The sequence below is a fragment of the Carettochelys insculpta genome, chromosome 15 (assembly GCF_033958435.1).
Source record: "Carettochelys insculpta isolate YL-2023 chromosome 15, ASM3395843v1, whole genome shotgun sequence".
NCBI classification, from domain to species: Eukaryota; Metazoa; Chordata; order Testudines; family Carettochelyidae; genus Carettochelys; species Carettochelys insculpta.
In genome coordinates, this window is record NC_134151.1 from 671,139 (window position 1) to 691,278 (window position 20,140).

Genomic DNA, 20,140 nt, shown 5'->3' on the forward strand with positions numbered 1-20,140 from the left:
TCACGAAGGTGTCATGCTCACTGCTCCGAACAGAAAGAATCACAAGGGAATCCGTTGTGCTCACAGTGCCTAGGCAAATCACGCCCAAGGCCCGAAGCCTTCCCCGCACAGGGAAACGCATCACACATTGAGAGCAACACAACCTTAGCAAGAGGTGCTGTCTGGGACACAGGCACCGGCTGCAAAAGAGCTGGGTACTTTCCTCTGCCACAGGATTTCTCCTTTAGAAAAGCTACACCGGCATGTACATAAAACTGTACCAAAACAAGGCATCACAAGCAAGGAAATGAAATCTTGTATAAATAGAACCAACACCGAAGAGCTACAAAGGGGTCGCTTGGCTCCTTCCCACGCAGCCCGACTGCTCCCCAGCTCTGCCTTTGGCTTTACCCCCTGGCTTGTCCTAGTGCAGTGCTAAATACAGTAACCCACCCCCCGCCCCCGAAGGGCACCTCAGACTCCCCATCCCTTTCTCTGTGCTTGTCTAGACCCGAGCCTGTGGGGCGCCTGCCCACCCCTGCTCCCCACATGCAGAGGCCTTATCCTTCTGGTTTCTTTTTGTGCAAATGAGCATCTCCCTGCCAGCACCAGCACCAGCACCAGCACCAGCACCAGCACCAGCACCAGCACCCTCTTCCCTGGCAAATCCCCAGCACCTCCTGCACGCTCCCCCACAGAGGGTGGTCCACCCTGGCAGCCCTCCCCTGGGCCAGTCTCAGCACCTCCTGCACACTCACCTGGGCCAGTCTTAGCACCTCCTGCACACTCACCTGGGCCGACCCCAGCACCTCCTGCACACTCACCTGGGCCGACCCCAGCACCACCTGCACGCTCACCTGGGCCGACCCCAGCACCTCCTGCACGCTCACCTGGGCCAGTCTCAGCATCACCTGCACGCTCACCTGGGCCGACCCCAGCACCTCCTGCACGCTCACCTGGGCCAGTCTCAGCATCACCTGCACGCTCACCTGGGCCGACCCCAGCACCTCCTGCACGCTCACCTGGGCTGACCCCAGCACCACCTGCACGCTCACCTGGGCCGACCCCAGCACCTCCTGCACGCTCACCTGGGCCGACCCCAGCACCTCCTGCATGCTCACCTGGGCCAGTCTCAGCACCACCTGCACGCTCACCTGGGCCGACCCCAGCACCTCCTGTACGCTCACCTGGGCCGACCCCAGCACCACCTGCACGCTCACCTGGGCCGACCCCAGCACCTCCTGCACGCTCACCTGGGCCGACCCCAGCACCTCCTGCACGCTCACCTGGGCTGACCCCAGCACCTCCTGCACGCTCACCTGGGACGACCCCAGCACCTCCTGCACGCTCACCCTCGGTTGGCCTCAGCATCACCTGCAACTCACCTGGGCCGACCCCAGCACCTCTTGCCCACTCACCTGGGCCGACCCCAGCACCTCCTGCACACTCACCCTCGGCTGAGCCCAGCATCACCTGCACACCCACCCTGGGCTGACCCCAGGAACTCTGCCCTACTGGGCAGCTTGCCCATGCAGGCCCAAAGCAGGTGGCTGTGTATCATGCTGGGTCAAGTCCTGAACCAAAGCAAAGAGATCATGCAGTGACCCAAGCAGCAAGCTGGGGAGCTGTCCCGCAGCCCAGGCCATGGAGAAGCTGGGCCCACTCTGTCCCTCTAGGCTGCTCTCAGAGCCCTGCAGCTGTGCAGGTTGTGTAGCTGTGCCAGGAAGCCTGCCTCAGAGGGGATGCTGCCCCAGACCCCAGCCTGGGTGGGAGCAAGTCGCTGAGCTGACAGAGGAATTGAGGGTCCTGGCCAAGGTGGCCAAATTGCACATTCTGCCCCGTTAGGCCCTGACACAACAGAGCTACAATAAAGACTTGTTCAGGAAAGTGAGGTGCTCAGGCAGCCCAGCCAGGGGAGCACAGGCTCCCCAGCACCACCAGCACGGGAAAGGCACAGCAGGTCCGACCCACCTGCAGGCCATGTGCCCCACAGGAACCCACTGGACCCCTGCCCTCCAAGCTGGGAGCTGAGTCTGGAGAGGTGTGGAGGGGTACGAGCACCTCTAGATGTGTGCCCTGCAAAGGCTCTGCTGCCCATCCCATCCCCTGGGAAAGGGGCCCCTGGGGAGCAGGCAGGGCAGCTGGGAGCCTCAATATCTGCGGCCCTTTCGCAGTCCTTGCCAGCTCGGTGCCCTCTCAGACTGGAGCTACTTGGCCAGACCTGGCTCAGCTTGGGCCCCTTGGGACTCACAGTGCTGGGGAGCCTATGCCATGAAGCTGGCTGCATCCCACCCCACTGCCAGAGCACAGGGCAGGAGCTAGTCGGCTCGGGACTTGCTGGACACCAGCAGGCAAGGGAGGGCGGGTTCTCTCATGCTACTGCCGCCAGCTGCCCAAGACTCGCTGCAGCCTCTGGGCCTGATAGGATGAAGCTGCAATGCCGTCTCCCTGAAGGAGGCACTCCAGGGCTGAGCAAGCTTGCAGAGCCACCCCCAGGCAGCAGAGAAAAGGCTGCCCTCCCGGCAGATGCACAGCGCTGCCCCTGCACCGCTTGATCCCAGGCCAGGCGTGGGCCACAGAGAGGAAAGGGGATGTTACTGCAGCTGCCTTGGTCCCGCTCCCCGTGGAAGAGCTGAGCCATGAGAGTGCTGAGGAGGTTGGGAGGAAAGAGCAATGGTGCATTGTAGCCCCTTCCGAGCCCTGCTGCCATGTGGGGAGCAGAGAGGGAGGGAGGAGCTACCATGGAGGGAACGAGGGATCGGCTGCCCTCGCCCTGTACCAGCTCAGGTGCTGGGAGCAGCTGAGAATGGGCCAGAAATGAAGTCACCAGAACAGCCCCCAGGACTCCAGAAGAGCACAGGCAGAGCCAGGAGGAGCTGCTCTGTCCCACCGGGGCCACCCCTTAATCCAGGGCCTGCTCACCTGGCCAAGGCCAGGGCCATTCCTAGGGTGTCTGCTGGAGCCGAGGGTACCACCCTTCCTCTCTGCACTGGCACGGTGCCCTGGGAAGGGGAGCTCAGACGCTGCTGGCCCCTGGCCCACCAGCACTGGCATTCAGGTGCCGCCCCAGTAAGGCTGGATGGCCCTTGATGCTGGAAGAGAATGCTGGAGCCCTTGGGAGAGGCTCTGTGGCCTAAGGGCAGCAGGACTCCAGCTCACAGGGGCCAGTGACCCCTGGTGTGACCCTGAGACAAAGCTCCTCCTCACAAAGGCAAATGGTGGCTTACAGGCGGACAGGTCAAAGGTCAAGTTCATGGCACGGATGGCCTCATGGGAGTTCCCTGCACTAGAACAGGTGCAAGGGGATGGGGTGAGGTCCAATGGCCTCAGCCTCCCTTCCCTCCAGTGGAGCGAGACTGAGGCTTTCAGCATTGCCACCCACAGGCACAGAGCCACCAGGGACCCCTCAGCACCGGCCTTCCCCTGTGCCCTCCAAGCAGCAGAGCCGTGACAGGAGAGGCTGTGTCCCCGACCTGGGACGGTTCTGAACACTCCCAGGGTGGTGGCAGCGCTGGCCAGCAGGCCAGGACATAAAACCAGGACAGAAATCCCCTCACCCCAGGGCAGGCCTGTGCCCCTCTGCACACTGCCTGCTGCTGTCTGAGGAGCCAGTCGCATCTCTATGTACAATATGGAACAGGCGTGTGGGCTGGGAGCCGGGCTCCCCTGTGCTCTTCCATGCACCAAACCAGTCCGAACTGGAACTCGCTCCCTGTGGTTTGCTCAGTTGAAATGTCTTTTGTTTCAAGGACAATAAAAGTTGCAATCAGGCAGGATCTGAATGTCATTCCTAAGATTTATATGTACAGGAGTCTACAGTAAAGCAACAGGCAGCTTGTTCCCTGTGCACGAAGACACCCTCTGCCCTGTGCCCCGGAATCCCCCGCTCTGCACGGACCTTTGGTACCTAAGCCCTTCGCCCAGCCACGGCCTCTGCCCTAAAAGCCTGCCCAGCCCTCCCTGGCACAGCGGTCCAGAAACACACCCTCCTTCGTCTCACACGTCCCCCTGGCCCTGGAGAGCAAGTTAAAAGGCCCTCCTCTCCCTTGCCCTGCCCGATGCCCTCTGCAGCCAGTTGGGACGTCTCACCCGGAGGAAGGGGACTCAGGACGACCTGGAGAACCAGCTGCAGAGGGGTAAAGCACAAGAGTCTCAAATGTTCCTCTGGACATGGCCTCAGCAGTGTCTGCTCCCCCTGCCCCGTGGGTCCAGCCTCACAGGTAGATCTCCCTCTTCGTGGTTTGAGAGGAGGGGGTGGTGGCTGGCTGGAAGTCTGAGGTCTGGGTGAGAGGAATTTCCTCCAGAGGGGAGTCCTTGCAGGGCTCATGGCTACTGTTGGAGAAGGCACTGTATGTGGGGAGCAGGCGGAGGTTGGCCATTTTGGTGCTGCGCTCTTCTGAGAGCCTGGGGCTGCCGTTCCCAACTTGCTCTTGACTCCCCCGTTCTTGGTAAGGCACAAAAGTGGAGAGTTTCAGGGCGTTCTTGGGCCTGCGGCTTGGGGAGGACTGGCCGGGCATCCAGCAGGTGTCGGAGTGGCCAAACTCTGTGCACTCCCGGGTGCAGGTCCCAGTCATGGCTACATCAGGCAGAGGGCGCAGATCTGCAGAGAAGGGAAGTAAGAGCACCGTTAACCCTGCCTGCAAACCTCACAGCATGGGTGACCCTGCTGAACCCCCAGCCTCGGGCACTGTGCTGGCCTGACCTACCCAGCTATGCTCAGGGCTTTCGGGGGCGTTTCTCTGGCAAGCTTCCTGTTGCGATCTCTCAGCTGCTGGCTGGGGCAGAGCAGACTGGAGGAGGTACCCAGCAAATACTCCCCCATCCATCACACCTCCCCAGGCCAGGGAGAATGACCCCGGTGCTCCCAGAAGCTCACAGCCATGAGGCCCTCGGGAAGCCTGAACAATCAGAGAAAGCACATGCCCCAGAGGCAGGCCTGGGCCATTGGGAAGGGAGGCAGGGGAGACCATGGGTCAGCCTGGCCCAAGACCACAAAAGGTCACAACAGGTCCTGCTCTAAAATCCAGAACTCATTATCTAGCCCACAAGTTCAACCTCACTGTTACAGCCGGCCAGGGGCAAGGCCAGTCGGCCTCAGCACAGGCCCTGTTCCAAGCATGCATTTTAGACCCAGGCAGATACAGCCAATGTCCAGCCAACCTCACATTCACCTGTCCCCATGCTGCTACAGAGTGCCCTCAACTCAACAGTGAGGGTATCGCAGAAAAACAGCCACAAATTGCTGGTACCAGTCACTCCTCCCCAGGCACAGCCGGCATCACTGGTACCAGTCACTCCTCCCCAGGCACAGCCGGCATCACTGGTACCAGTCACTCCTCCATAGGCACAGCCGGCATCACTGGTACCAGTCACTCCTCCATAGGCACAGCCGGCATCGCTGGGTACCTCTCACTCCTCCCCGGGCACAGCCGGCATCACTGGTACCAGTCACTCATCCCTGGGAACAGCCGGCATCACTGGTACCCGTCACTCCTCTCCAGGTACAGCCGGTATCATTAGTACCAGCCACTCCTCCTCAGACAGAACTAGCATCACTGGTACTAGTCAATCCTCCCCAGGCACAGCCGGCATCGCTGGTACCAGTCACTCCTCCCTGGGCACAGCCAGCATCATTGGGTGCCAGTCACTCCTCCCCAGGCACAGCCGGCATCACTGGTACCAGTCACTCCTCCCTGGGAACAGCCGGCATCACTGGTACCAGTCACTCCTCCCCGGGCACAGCCAGCATCATTGGGTACCAGTCACTCCTCCCCAGGCACAGCCGGCATCACTGGTACCAGTCACTCCTCCCCAGGCACAGCCGGCATCACTGGTACCAGTCACTCCTCCATAGGCACAGCCGGCATTGCTGGGTACCTCTCACTCCCCCCCGGGCACAGCCGGCATCACTGGTACCAGTCACTCCTCCCTGGGAACAGCCGGCATCACTGGTACCCATCACTCCTCTCCAGGTACAGCCGGTATCATTAGTACCAGCCACTCCTCCTCAGACAGAACTGGCATCACTGGTACCAGTCACTCTACCCCAGGCACAGCTGGCATCACTGGTACCAGTCACTCCTCCCCAGGCACAGCTGGCATCACTAGTAGCAGTCACTCTTCCGCGGGCACAGCCGGCATTGCTGGTACCAGTCACTCTTCCGCGGGCACAGCCGGCATTGCTGGTACCAGTCACTCCTCCCCAGGCACAGCCGGCATCACTGGTACCAGTCACTCCTTCATAGGCACAGCCTGTATCACTGCTACCAGTCACTCCTCACCAGGCACAGCTGGCATCAATGGTACCAGGCACTCCTCCATAGGTACAGCTGGCATTGCTGGTACCTGTTACTCCTCCGGAGACTGGCAGCATCACTAGTACCAGTCACTCTTCCCTGGGCACAGCCAGCATAGCTGGTACCAGCCACTACTCCCCAGGAACAGCTAGCTTCACTAGGACCAGTCACTCCTCCCCGGGCACAGCCGGCATCGCTGGTACCTGTCACTCCACCCCAGGCACAGCCGGTCTCATTAGTACCAGCCACTCCTCCATAGGCACAGCCGGCATCACTAGTACCAGTCACTCCTCCCCGGGCACAGTTGGCATCACTGGGTATTAGTCGCCCCTCTCTAGGTACAGCCAGCATCGCTGGTACCAGTTACTCCTTCCCTGGCACAGCTGGCATTGCTGGTACCAATCACTCTGCCTCGGGCACAGCTGACATTGCTGGTACCAGTCACTCCACCCCAGGCACAGCCGGAATCACTAGTACCAGTCACTCCACCCCAGGCACAGCCGGAATCACTAGTACCAGGCACTCCTCCCCAGGCACAGCCGGCATCACTGGTACCCGTCACTCCTCCCCAGGGCACAGCCAGAATCACTAGTACGAGTCACTCCTCCCCAGGCACAGCCAGCATCATTGGGTACCAGTCACTACTCCCCAGGCACAGCCGGCATCACAGGTACCCGTCATTCCTCCCCAGGCACAGCCGGCATCACTGGTACCCATCACTCCTCCCCAGGCACAGCCGGAATCACTAGTACTAGTCACTCCTCCCCAGGGCACAGCCAGCATCATTGGGTACCAGTCACTGCTCCCCAGGCACAGCCGGCATCACTGGTACCAGTCACTCCTCCCCAGGCACAGCCGGCATCACTGGTACCAGTCACTCCACCCCAGGCACAGCCGGCATCACTGGTACCTGTCACTCCTCCCCAGGCACAGCCGGCATCATTGGTACCAGTCACTACTCCCCAGGCACAGCTGGCATCACTGGTACCAGTCATTCCTCCCCGGGCACAGCCAGCATCATTGGTACCAGTCACTACTCCCCAGGCACAGCTGGCATCACTGGTACCAGTCACTCCACCCCAGGCACAGCCGGCATCACTGGTACCAGTCACTCCTCCCCAGGCACAGCCGGCATCACTGGTACCAGTCACTCCACCCCAGGCACAGCCAGCATCACTGGTACCAGTCACTGCTCCCCAGGCACAGCCAGCATCATTGGGTAACAGTCACTCCTCCCCAGGCACAGCCGGCATCACTGGTACCTGTCACTCCTCCCCGGGCACAGCCAGCATCATTGGGTACCAGTCACTGATCCCCAGGCACAGCCGGCATCACTGGTACCCGTCACTCCACCCCAGGCACAGCCGGAATCACTAGTACCAGGCACTCCTCCCCAGGCACAGCCGGCATCACTGGTACCCATCACTCCTCCCCAGGGCACAGCCAGAATCACTAGTACGAGTCACTCCTCCCCAGGCACAGCCGGCATCACTGGTACCAGTCACTGCTCCCCAGGCACAGCCAGCATCATTGGGTACCAGTCACTCCTCCCCAGGCACAGCCGGCATCACTGGTACCTGTCACTCCTCCCCGGGCACAGCCGGCATCATTGGGTACCAGTCACTGCTCCCCAGGCACAGCCGGCATCACAGGTACCCATCATTCCTCCCCAGGCACAGCCGGCATCACTGGTACCCATCACTCCTCCCCAGGCACAGCCGGAATCACTAGTACTAGTCACTCCTCCCCAGGGCACAGCCAGCATCATTGGGTACCAGTCACTCCTCCCCAGGCACAGCCGGCATCACTGGTACCAGTCACTCCTCCCCGGGCACAGTCAGCATCATTGGTACCAGTCACTGCTCCCCAGGCACAGCCAGCATCACTGGTACCAGTCACTCCACCCCAGGCACAGCCAGCATCACTGGTACCCGTCACTCCTCCCCAGGCACAGCCGGCATCACTGGTACCAGTCACTCCTCCCCAGGCACAGCCAGCATCATTGGGTACCAGTCACTCCTCCCCAGGCACAGCCGGCATCACTGGTACCAGTCAGTCCACCCCAGGCACAGCCAGCATCATTGGGTACCAGTCACTGCTCCCCAGGCACAGCCGGCATCACTGGTACCCATCACTCCTCCCCAGGCACAGCCGGAATCACTAGTACTAGTCACTCCTCCCCAGGGCACAGCCAGCATCACTGGTACCAGTCACTGCTCCCCAGGCACAGCCGGCATCACTGGTATCCGTCACTCCTCCCCGGGCACAGCCAGTACCGTTGGGTACCAGTCACTGCTCCCCGGGCACAGCCGGTGTCACTGGTACCAGTCATTCCTCCCCAGGCACAGCCGGCATCACTGGTACCAGTCACTCCACCCCAGGCACAGCCGGCATCACTGGTACCAGTCATTCCTCCCCAGGCACAGCCGGCATCACTGGTACCCGTCACTCCACCCCGGGCACAGCCAGCATCACTGGTACCAGTCATTCCTCCCTGGGCACAGCCAGCATCATTGGGTACCAGTCACTGCTCCCCGGGCACAGCCGGAATCACTGGTACCTGTCACTCCTCCCCGGGCACAGCCAGCATCATTGGGTACCAGTCACTGCTCCCCAGGCACAGCCGGCATCACAGGTACCCATCACTCCTCCCCAGGCACAGCCGGCATCACTGGTACCCATCACTCCTCCCCAGGCACAGCCGGAATCACTAGTACTAGTCACTCCTCCCCAGGGCACAGCCAGCATCATTGGGTACCAGTCACTCCTCCCCAGGCACAGCCGGCATCACTGGTACCAGTCACTCCTCCCCGGGCACAGTCAGCATCATTGGTACCAGTCACTGCTCCCCAGGCACAGCCAGCATCACTGGTACCAGTCACTCCACCCCAGGCACAGCCAGCATCACTGGTACCCGTCACTCCTCCCCAGGCACAGCCGGCATCACTGGTACCAGTCACTCCTCCCCGGGCACAGTCAGCATCATTGGTACCAGTCACTGCTCCCCAGGCACAGCCAGCATCACTGGTACCAGTCACTCCACCCCAGGCACAGCCAGCATCACTGGTACCCGTCACTCCTCCCCAGGCACAGCCGGCATCACTGGTACCAGTCACTCCTCCCCAGGCACAGCCAGCATCATTGGGTACCAGTCACTCCTCCCCAGGCACAGCCGGCATCACTGGTACCAGTCAGTCCACCCCAGGCACAGCCAGCATCATTGGGTACCAGTCACTGCTCCCCAGGCACAGCCGGCATCACTGGTACCTGTCACTCCTCCCCGGGCACAGCCAGCATCATTGGGTACCAGTCACTGATCCCCAGGCACAGCCGGCATCACTGGTACCCGTCACTCCACCCCAGGCACAGCCGGAATCACTAGTACCAGGCACTCCTCCCCAGGCACAGCCGGCATCACTGGTACCCGTCACTCCTCCCCAGGGCACAGCCAGAATCACTAGTACGAGTCACTCCTCCCCAGGCACAGCCGGCATCACTGGGTACCAGTCACTCCTCCCCAGGCACAGCCAGCATCATTGGGTACCAGTCACTCCTCCCCAGGCACAGCCAGCATCATTGGGTACCAGTCACTGCTCCCCAGGCACAGCCGGCATCACTGGTACCTGTCACTCCTCCCCGGGCACAGCCAGCATCATTGGCTACCAGTCACTGCTCCCCAGGCACAGCCGGCATCACAGGTACCCGTCATTCCTCCCCAGGCACAGCCGGCATCACTGGTACCCATCACTCCTCCCCAGGCACAGCCGGAATCACTAGTACTAGTCACTCCTCCCCAGGGCACAGCCAGCATCACTGGTACCAGTCACTGCTCCCCAGGCACAGCCGGCATCACTGGTATCCGTCACTCCTCCCCGGGCACAGCCAGTACCGTTGGGTACCAGTCACTGCTCCCCGGGCACAGCCGGTGTCACTGGTACCAGTCATTCCTCCCCAGGCACAGCCGGCATCACTGGTACCAGTCACTCCACCCCAGGCACAGCCGGCATCACTGGTACCAGTCATTCCTCCCCAGGCACAGCCGGCATCACTGGTACCCGTCACTCCACCCCGGGCACAGCCAGCATCACTGGTACCAGTCATTCCTCCCTGGGCACAGCCAGCATCATTGGGTACCAGTCACTGCTCCCCGGGCACAGCCGGAATCACTAGTACCAGTCACTCCACCCCAGGCACAGCCGGAATCACTAGTACCAGTCACTCCACCCCAGGCACAGCCGGAATCACTAGTACCAGTCACTGCTCCCCAGGCACAGCCAGCATCATTGGGTACCAGTCACTCCTCCCCAGGCACAGCCGGCATCACTGGTACCTGTCACTCCTCCCCGGGCACAGCCGGCATCATTGGGTACCAGTCACTGCTCCCCAGGCACAGCCGGCATCACAGGTACCCATCATTCCTCCCCAGGCACAGCCGGCATCACAGGTACCCATCATTCCTCCCCAGGCACAGCCGGCATCACTGGTACCCATCACTCCTCCCCAGGCACAGCCGGAATCACTAGTACTAGTCACTCCTCCCCAGGGCACAGCCAGCATCATTGGGTACCAGTCACTCCTCCCCAGGCACAGCCGGCATCACTGGTACCAGTCACTCCTCCCCGGGCACAGTCAGCATCATTGGTACCAGTCACTGCTCCCCAGGCACAGCCAGCATCACTGGTACCAGTCACTCCACCCCAGGCACAGCCAGCATCACTGGTACCCGTCACTCCTCCCCAGGCACAGCCGGCATCACTGGTACCAGTCACTCCTCCCCAGGCACAGCCAGCATCATTGGGTACCAGTCACTCCTCCCCAGGCACAGCCGGCATCACTGGTACCAGTCAGTCCACCCCAGGCACAGCCAGCATCATTGGGTACCAGTCACTGCTCCCCAGGCACAGCCGGCATCACTGGTACCCATCACTCCTCCCCAGGCACAGCCGGAATCACTAGTACTAGTCACTCCTCCCCAGGGCACAGCCAGCATCACTGGTACCAGTCACTGCTCCCCAGGCACAGCCGGCATCACTGGTATCCGTCACTCCTCCCCGGGCACAGCCAGTACCGTTGGGTACCAGTCACTGCTCCCCGGGCACAGCCGGTGTCACTGGTACCAGTCATTCCTCCCCAGGCACAGCCGGCATCACTGGTACCAGTCACTCCACCCCAGGCACAGCCGGCATCACTGGTACCAGTCATTCCTCCCCAGGCACAGCCGGCATCACTGGTACCCGTCACTCCACCCCGGGCACAGCCAGCATCACTGGTACCAGTCATTCCTCCCTGGGCACAGCCAGCATCATTGGGTACCAGTCACTGCTCCCCGGGCACAGCCAGCATCATTGGGTACCAGTCACTGCTCCCCAGGCACAGCCGGCATCACAGGTACCCATCACTCCTCCCCAGGCACAGCCGGCATCACTGGTACCCATCACTCCTCCCCAGGCACAGCCGGAATCACTAGTACTAGTCACTCCTCCCCAGGGCACAGCCAGCATCATTGGGTACCAGTCACTCCTCCCCAGGCACAGCCGGCATCACTGGTACCAGTCACTCCTCCCCGGGCACAGTCAGCATCATTGGTACCAGTCACTGCTCCCCAGGCACAGCCAGCATCACTGGTACCAGTCACTCCACCCCAGGCACAGCCAGCATCACTGGTACCCGTCACTCCTCCCCAGGCACAGCCGGCATCACTGGTACCAGTCACTCCTCCCCGGGCACAGTCAGCATCATTGGTACCAGTCACTGCTCCCCAGGCACAGCCAGCATCACTGGTACCAGTCACTCCACCCCAGGCACAGCCAGCATCACTGGTACCCGTCACTCCTCCCCAGGCACAGCCGGCATCACTGGTACCAGTCACTCCTCCCCAGGCACAGCCAGCATCATTGGGTACCAGTCACTCCTCCCCAGGCACAGCCGGCATCACTGGTACCAGTCAGTCCACCCCAGGCACAGCCAGCATCATTGGGTACCAGTCACTGCTCCCCAGGCACAGCCGGCATCACTGGTACCTGTCACTCCTCCCCGGGCACAGCCAGCATCATTGGGTACCAGTCACTGATCCCCAGGCACAGCCGGCATCACTGGTACCCGTCACTCCACCCCAGGCACAGCCGGAATCACTAGTACCAGGCACTCCTCCCCAGGCACAGCCGGCATCACTGGTACCCGTCACTCCTCCCCAGGGCACAGCCAGAATCACTAGTACGAGTCACTCCTCCCCAGGCACAGCCGGCATCACTGGGTACCAGTCACTCCTCCCCAGGCACAGCCAGCATCATTGGGTACCAGTCACTGCTCCCCAGGCACAGCCGGCATCACTGGTACCTGTCACTCCTCCCCGGGCACAGCCAGCATCATTGGGTACCAGTCACTGATCCCCAGGCACAGCCGGCATCACTGGTACCCGTCACTCCACCCCAGGCACAGCCGGAATCACTAGTACCAGGCACTCCTCCCCAGGCACAGCCGGCATCACTGGTACCCGTCACTCCTCCCCAGGGCACAGCCAGAATCACTAGTACGAGTCACTCCTCCCCAGGCACAGCCGGCATCACTGGGTACCAGTCACTCCTCCCCAGGCACAGCCAGCATCATTGGGTACCAGTCACTCCTCCCCAGGCACAGCCAGCATCATTGGGTACCAGTCACTGCTCCCCAGGCACAGCCGGCATCACTGGTACCTGTCACTCCTCCCCGGGCACAGCCAGCATCATTGGCTACCAGTCACTGCTCCCCAGGCACAGCCGGCATCACAGGTACCCGTCATTCCTCCCCAGGCACAGCCGGCATCACTGGTACCCATCACTCCTCCCCAGGCACAGCCGGAATCACTAGTACTAGTCACTCCTCCCCAGGGCACAGCCAGCATCACTGGTACCAGTCACTGCTCCCCAGGCACAGCCGGCATCACTGGTACCCATCACTCCTCCCCAGGCACAGCCGGAATCACTAGTACTAGTCACTCCTCCCCAGGGCACAGCCAGCATCACTGGTACCAGTCACTGCTCCCCAGGCACAGCCGGCATCACTGGTACCAGTCACTCCACCCCAGGCACAGCCAGCATCACTGGTACCCGTCACTCCTCCCCAGGCACAGCCGGCATCACTGGTACCAGTCACTCCTCCCCAGGCACAGCCAGCATCATTGGGTACCAGTCACTCCTCCCCAGGCACAGCCGGCATCACTGGTACCAGTCAGTCCACCCCAGGCACAGCCAGCATCATTGGGTACCAGTCACTGCTCCCCAGGCACAGCCGGCATCACTGGTACCCATCACTCCTCCCCAGGCACAGCCGGAATCACTAGTACTAGTCACTCCTCCCCAGGGCACAGCCAGCATCACTGGTACCAGTCACTGCTCCCCAGGCACAGCCGGCATCACTGGTATCCGTCACTCCTCCCCGGGCACAGCCAGTACCGTTGGGTACCAGTCACTGCTCCCCGGGCACAGCCGGTGTCACTGGTACCAGTCATTCCTCCCCAGGCACAGCCGGCATCACTGGTACCAGTCACTCCACCCCAGGCACAGCCGGCATCACTGGTACCAGTCATTCCTCCCCAGGCACAGCCGGCATCACTGGTACCCGTCACTCCACCCCGGGCACAGCCAGCATCACTGGTACCAGTCATTCCTCCCTGGGCACAGCCAGCATCATTGGGTACCAGTCACTGCTCCCCGGGCACAGCCGGAATCACTAGTACCAGTCACTCCACCCCAGGCACAGCCGGAATCACTAGTACCAGTCACTCCACCCCAGGCACAGCCGGAATCACTAGTACCAGGCACTCCTCCCCAGGCACAGCCGGTATCACTGGTACCCGTCACTCCTCCCCAGGGCACAGCCAGAATCACTAGTACGAGTCACTCCTCCCCAGGCACAGCCGGCATCACTGGTACCCGTCACTCCTCCCCGGGCACAGCCAGCATCATTGGGTACCAGTCACTGATCCCCAGGCACAGCCGGCATCACTGGTACCTGTCATTCCTCCCCAGGCACAGCCGGCATCACTGGTATCCGTCACTCCTCCCCGGGCACAGCCAGTACCGTTGGGTACCAGTCACTGCCCCCTGGGCACAGCCGGTGTCACTGGTACCAGTCATTCCTCCCCAGGCACAGCCGGCATCACTGGTACCAGTCACTCCACCCCAGGCACAGCCAGCATCACTGGTACCCGTCACTCCTCCCCGGGCACAGCCAGCATCATTGGGTACCAGTCACTGCTCCCCGGGCACAGCCAGCATCACTGGTACCAGTCACTCCTCCCCGGGCACAGCCAGCATCATTGGGTACCAGTCACTGCTCCCCGGGCACAGCCAGCATCACTGGTACCAGTCACTCCTCCCCAGGCACAGCCAGCATCACTGGTACCAGTCACTCCACCCCAGGCACAGCCAGCATCATTGGGTACCAGTCACTGCTCCATAGGCACAGCCGGCATCACTGGTACCCGTCACTCCTTCCCGGGCACAGCCAGTACCGTTGGGTACCAGTCACTGCTCCCCGGGCACAGCCGGTGTCACTGGTACCAGTCACTCCACCCCAGGCACAGCCGGTATCATTAGTATCAGCCACTCCTCCCCAGGCACAGCCGGCATCACTGGTACCAGTCACTCATACTCAGGCACAGCCGGCATCACTGGTACCAGTCACTCATACTCAGGCACAGCCGGCATCACTGGTACCCGTCACTCATACTCAGGCACAGCCGGCATTCCTAGTTCCAGCCACTTCTCCCTGGGCACAGTCAGCATCAGTGGGCACCAGTCACTCCTCCCCGGGCACAGACAGCATTGCTGGTACCAGTCACTGCCCAACCATAGGAACAACCGGCATTGCTGAAGATCAGCCTCCTCTCCCCTGACCCAGGCACTAGCTAGGCACCCCCTGCACTCCACCCATGCTGCACCCTGGGCACCACCAGACATCTCTGGGCACCAACCATCACCATACTCCAAACACAGCCAGGCAACCCTGGGATTTGAACACACACACGCGCGCGCACTCACACACACACACACACACGCACACACACAAGGCACAACCCGGCACACGTGGGTACTGACACACCTGCTACACAGACAGATATCCCTTGGCTACCACTGCCCTACATGGGCCTCAGCCACTCCCCCAGACCGGGTGCAGCCAGGCATCCCTTGGCACTTACCCACTCCCTCACCCCAGGCACAGACAGGCCCCCCAGTACCGCAGACACTCACTGACCCTGGCCACAGGCAGTGTTCTCTGCAAGCTGTGCCTTGGTGTGACCACTCATGAGAGACTCACATGGTGCCCAGCTGATCAGCAGAGCGCCCACAGCCAGGGTTTGTGTTCCTGTCAGTGGTGCACACTCTCACACACCTCACTGCATGTAACAAAATTTATTCTGCACATGGGTGGAAAAAATTCGCACAGGGATGGCAAAGATTAGCGGGAACATCGGCCACAGGAGTCCTGGGCACCAGCCACTTCCCCGAAGGAGGTAACGCCAGATGGGCCCAGGAGCCAGGTGCCCAGGACACCAACTACTGCCCACCCTGGGACAAGCCAAGTGTCCTGGGCACCAGCCACACTTCACACCAGAGACATCCAGGTAAGCCTAAGCCTCTCCCTCCTTCTGGACACAGCCAGGCAACCCTGAGTGCAACCACTCTCCAGCACTGGGCACAGCCAGGCATCCTCTCACGACCACAGCCTGGGCACACCTATGCATCCACCCTCCCTTCCACCAGTGGGAACAGCCGGTCACCCCAGGCACCACCACGCCCCTGTTCCAGGCACAGCCAGGCACCACTAGCCCCAGACATTGTCTGCACCAGGCAGCTGTACCAAGTACCAACTGTTTTTCTGACCCAGGGAAAGCCAAGTGACTGGTCTACCAGCCACTGACTCCTCACAACCAGCCTCCCAGACGGACACATGCATACCAGGGCCTCCTCGCTGTACACACACAACAGCCCCCTCCAGCACACCCACCCATCCAGCCAGGCACTGGAAGCCCAGGAAGGCTGCTTTGGCCTCTTTTATCGTTGTGCTGCAGCGAGCACACACTATACAATACCACACAGTCTATTCCCTTCTGCCTCCGTCACCCACACTCATAGCACCACAGATGAACACCCTTCTCTCTCGTACAAACACATGCGTACAATGCCACATCCTTCCACACACACCACACCCCTCTCACACACAAACACATACATACAATACTGCATGCTCTACACCCTCCCACATACCATGCACACAGCATACCTCTCTCCCATACACAACACTGTGGATAATACTCCCCCTCCCAGTACACCACTAATAAACTCTACACACTTGGCACCACCCCCTATGCCACACACAATATACCTCAAACCACATACGATGCTCCTCAGCATGATACACAACATTTTTCCAGAGAAACATGGTGTACCACGCACAGTATTCCCACCACACACAAACTCATCACTCATACACAATTTTTTCAACACATAAGCACAGGACACACTGTATTGTAGAAACACATGCACTGCACAGCCCCACACCAAAACCATCATCCTCTCTCCCTCTCACACACGCGCCCCTCCCCAGAGACAATGACATACCATGCCACAAGTGGGGGCACAAAAGCCCCCCAGGTGCCCCTCTCCATCCCCAAACCAGGGGCATGACACTGCAGCAGACATTGCTGTGACCCACAGAAGGTCCCCGTGTCACTCCCATTGAGATGCCCTCTGCCCTGTGCTTCCCCGGCCTGCTGTGCCCATCCATTGCCATGTTGCCCGCCCCAGCTCAGACGCTGGAATCTCCCTTGGCACCAGAGGGCAGACAGCCTACAAGGGAGTTTCCTGCACAGCCCAGGCTCAATGTCCACAGTGAGTCAGGAGTGGGTGCCCTGGACGGGGCTGGGAATCGCAAGCCAAGCCACACAGACAGGTGCCTGAGTTCAAGTGAGAGCTGAGGGTGGGGGCTGAAGGACAGACAGATGTGGGGAGTCACAGTAACAACTCCCCGATGTACCTGAACAGACTCCCCATGTCCAGCTCCTGTGTCCCCGCTGGTTTTCCCAGCTCCTGCAGCAACAGCCTCACCCCCTGCTCTGGCGTCGGCTGTGTGATCCCTCACCCCACCCCCAGCCTCCCATTCCCATGGCTACTGCAGCGGCTGTATCCTGCCCACAGGTTCTCCCTCCCTCCCCAGCTCCTGTGCCATTCCCAGCCGGTCTCTCCACCTACGGCCCATCCCCTAGAGCACATGAGCTGCACCGCCCTGTGGAAGCCACGCGGACGTACCTCGGTTCAGAGCCCCATTCACAGCCTGCTCCGTTCAGGGGACTCTAATGAGGAGCAGAAAAAGGACGACAGGGTCATGTCATTATACAGCCCCCGGACTGCACACTCCCCCCAGGACCCTGCCAGTCCCTCCAGCCAGCACCAGCCCCCTGCATCTCTGCCTGGCGCCTCTTTCTCCCACTCTTCCCCAACACCTGCAGCCTTCACCAGGCCTTGTATGCCACTGCCCCCCTGGGCTCCACCAGCCTCTGTCCAGGTACTCACTGGGCCTTCCTGTAGCTCCTCCTCACCTGCTCCAGGTCCCCCCAACTTCCACCAGCCTCTGCAGAACCCCAGCCAGTACCACCCATCTCCATCCCTCACTGGGGCCCTGTCTCTGCCACCCTCTGCCCACCACTGCCCAGGCCAGCTCCGAGCCCCAGACTGTGCTCCTTTCTGACCCCTTTGTCTTCTCCCTCCACAGTTCTGCTTTCTCTGGGCCACCCTCTGTTCCCACCCCATACCCCAGCAATGCCCTGCTTAATGGAGCACAAAGACGCAGGTACTGACACATCAGATGTGGTTCACACTCACAGGCATGCCCGGTCCCGCACGTGCCCAGCTCCACACACACACACACACACACACACACACACACACACAGGGACATGCACGGTTGCTCACTCAGACGTGTGCACATGCACCCACCAGTGTGACTACTCACCCAGACACTGTACGCTGATGTGCACACCCACACCCACAGATGGGCACAAACCATGGACATGTGCGTCCACCACAGCGACATCCACCAGCTCAGCTGCAAACTCAGGTGCTCACCCAGGAAAGGTGCCCTGCCACGTGGCTTGCACACCCCCACGTGAAAACCCCGGACTGGCCTGGACCATGCATGGGGCTGGGGGGTGAGGGGCAGGGCTAGTATGGGCCCTGCTACTTCCAGGAGCTGTGCGCCTGCGTATGTTTGTGCACGGAGGAGTCTAAACGTGGGGCTCAGCAAGGGCTGCACGTCTGGTACAAACCCACTTAGACGGGCTGATAAAGGCGCAGGAAAATGAACAGGTGGCGCTTTCAGCGCTGCACACACCGGGGGTCAGGCCCCCTGGGGGTCTGCAGGAGAGAGGGAGGGAGGGAGGGAGGCAGGGCAAGCTATGAGAAGGGCGGGTAAGCAAGTAAGGCCAAGGAAACCAAGGGATAGGGTGGAGGGCAGAGGAGGCAAAGCCGATACGGGGGGCAGGGGGTCAGTAAGCAAGTCCATGGGGCCAGGCAGCGAGGGGCAGGCAGCCAGCCTGAGGGAACCAGCAGGGCACATTCTGAAGTGGGATGATGGGTAGGGCAGGCAGGGATGGTGAGGAGCAGCGCAGGGGGTGCTGGGGAGGGAGTACGGCACGGTGGGATGCGTGTGCCAAAAGGATGCCGAGTGGTGCAGGGAGGGATGAGGGCGGGGGTGTGGGAGAACCCAGGGCAGCAGCAAGGGGCAGGGTAATCCTGGGTTGTGGGAGGGCAATGGAGCATGCTGGGGCAGGCGAGCAGAGAAGAGGCAGGGGGCAGTGGAGCAGGAGGGGAGAGATGGGGAAGGTGGCAGGTGGGAATGGGCAGGAAGCACAGCAGCATGGGGTGGGCTGGGGGAACACAATGAGACGCAATTCGCATATTTTCAGAGCAGGAGGGACGAGCAGATCCTCCCATCTGACTTGCTCTGCAGCCCAGGCCAGACAGGGTGACCACTGATTCCTGTTTTGGGCTCAGTGACGTGTGACTAAAGGAGCTTCCAAGCCAGCAGCCAGCTGGATCTGAAGTCATCAAGAGAGGGAGAACCCTCCAGTACACTGAGCCTTTTGTTAGTCACCCTCCTGGCTAAAAGAATGCAGCCCATTTCTAATGTGAACGTCTCCCTCGCCTCCAGCCTTTGGCTCCTGCCTGTCTTTCTCAGCTAAAAAGATTTTCTCCCCATGGAGCCCTTACACCGTGGGATCACCTCTCAGCCTCTCTTTGACGTGCACAGACTGAGCTCTTCCTCTCTCTCCCTCTAGCAGTTTCTCCCCTCTTATGGCACAGCTGGGACCACGGCTAACGTGCAAGGGGCAGCGATTCCCAGAACGGCCACCTCTGCGCTGCAGTGCACTGCAGTCTCCCCCAGCCCGGGGAGAGAGGCCTGTGTCAGTGTCCCTTGGAAGGGGGCCCTGCCTAGGCACCAGCCCCACTTCCACTGGAGCCAAGCTGCTGGGTGGTGCCAGATCCCACAAGGGCCAGTGAGGAAGGGGAGCAGATCCCCGAGGAGAGAAATCCTAGAGGGAAGACCTGCACATAGGGCCCCTTAGGCCCTGCATCCATTTCTCTGGCACCCAGACCGACAGCTTCCGGGACTTGTCCCCATCCATCCAACAGTCCAACAGGCAGGTTCCAAGGCCCGACAGCATCGCCCCAGAGCCAGCCAGTCACTCCCAAACACCAGCACCAGGACTCCCACGCCTGGACAGCTTCTGTCCTCATCATCACACCAACATGCACACAGAAGCTTCCAGGATCCCACCACCCTCACAGCTACAGGGATCCAACGCTAACCCTGTGGCTCCAACCAAG

General features: G+C 61.0%; 1 protein-coding gene across 3 annotated transcripts in view; it reads right to left on the reverse strand.

The window, feature by feature from the left end:
- Positions 1 to 3,757: 3,757 nt before the first annotated feature.
- PCDH1 (protocadherin 1) overlaps positions 3,758 to 20,140 on the reverse strand; it is a 121,163-nt gene continuing 104,780 nt past the window's right edge. For 2 of the 3 annotated variants that reach the window (XM_075009545.1, XM_075009544.1), the window contains one exon: positions 3,758 to 4,579. In XM_075009545.1, coding sequence (XP_074865646.1) covers positions 4,194 to 4,579 — 386 coding nt within the window. In that variant the 3' untranslated portion in view covers positions 3,758 to 4,193. Of the gene's footprint in view, positions 4,580 to 17,563; positions 17,608 to 20,140 lie in introns of all 3 variants that reach the window. The other variant, XM_075009546.1, reaches the window with a different exon arrangement.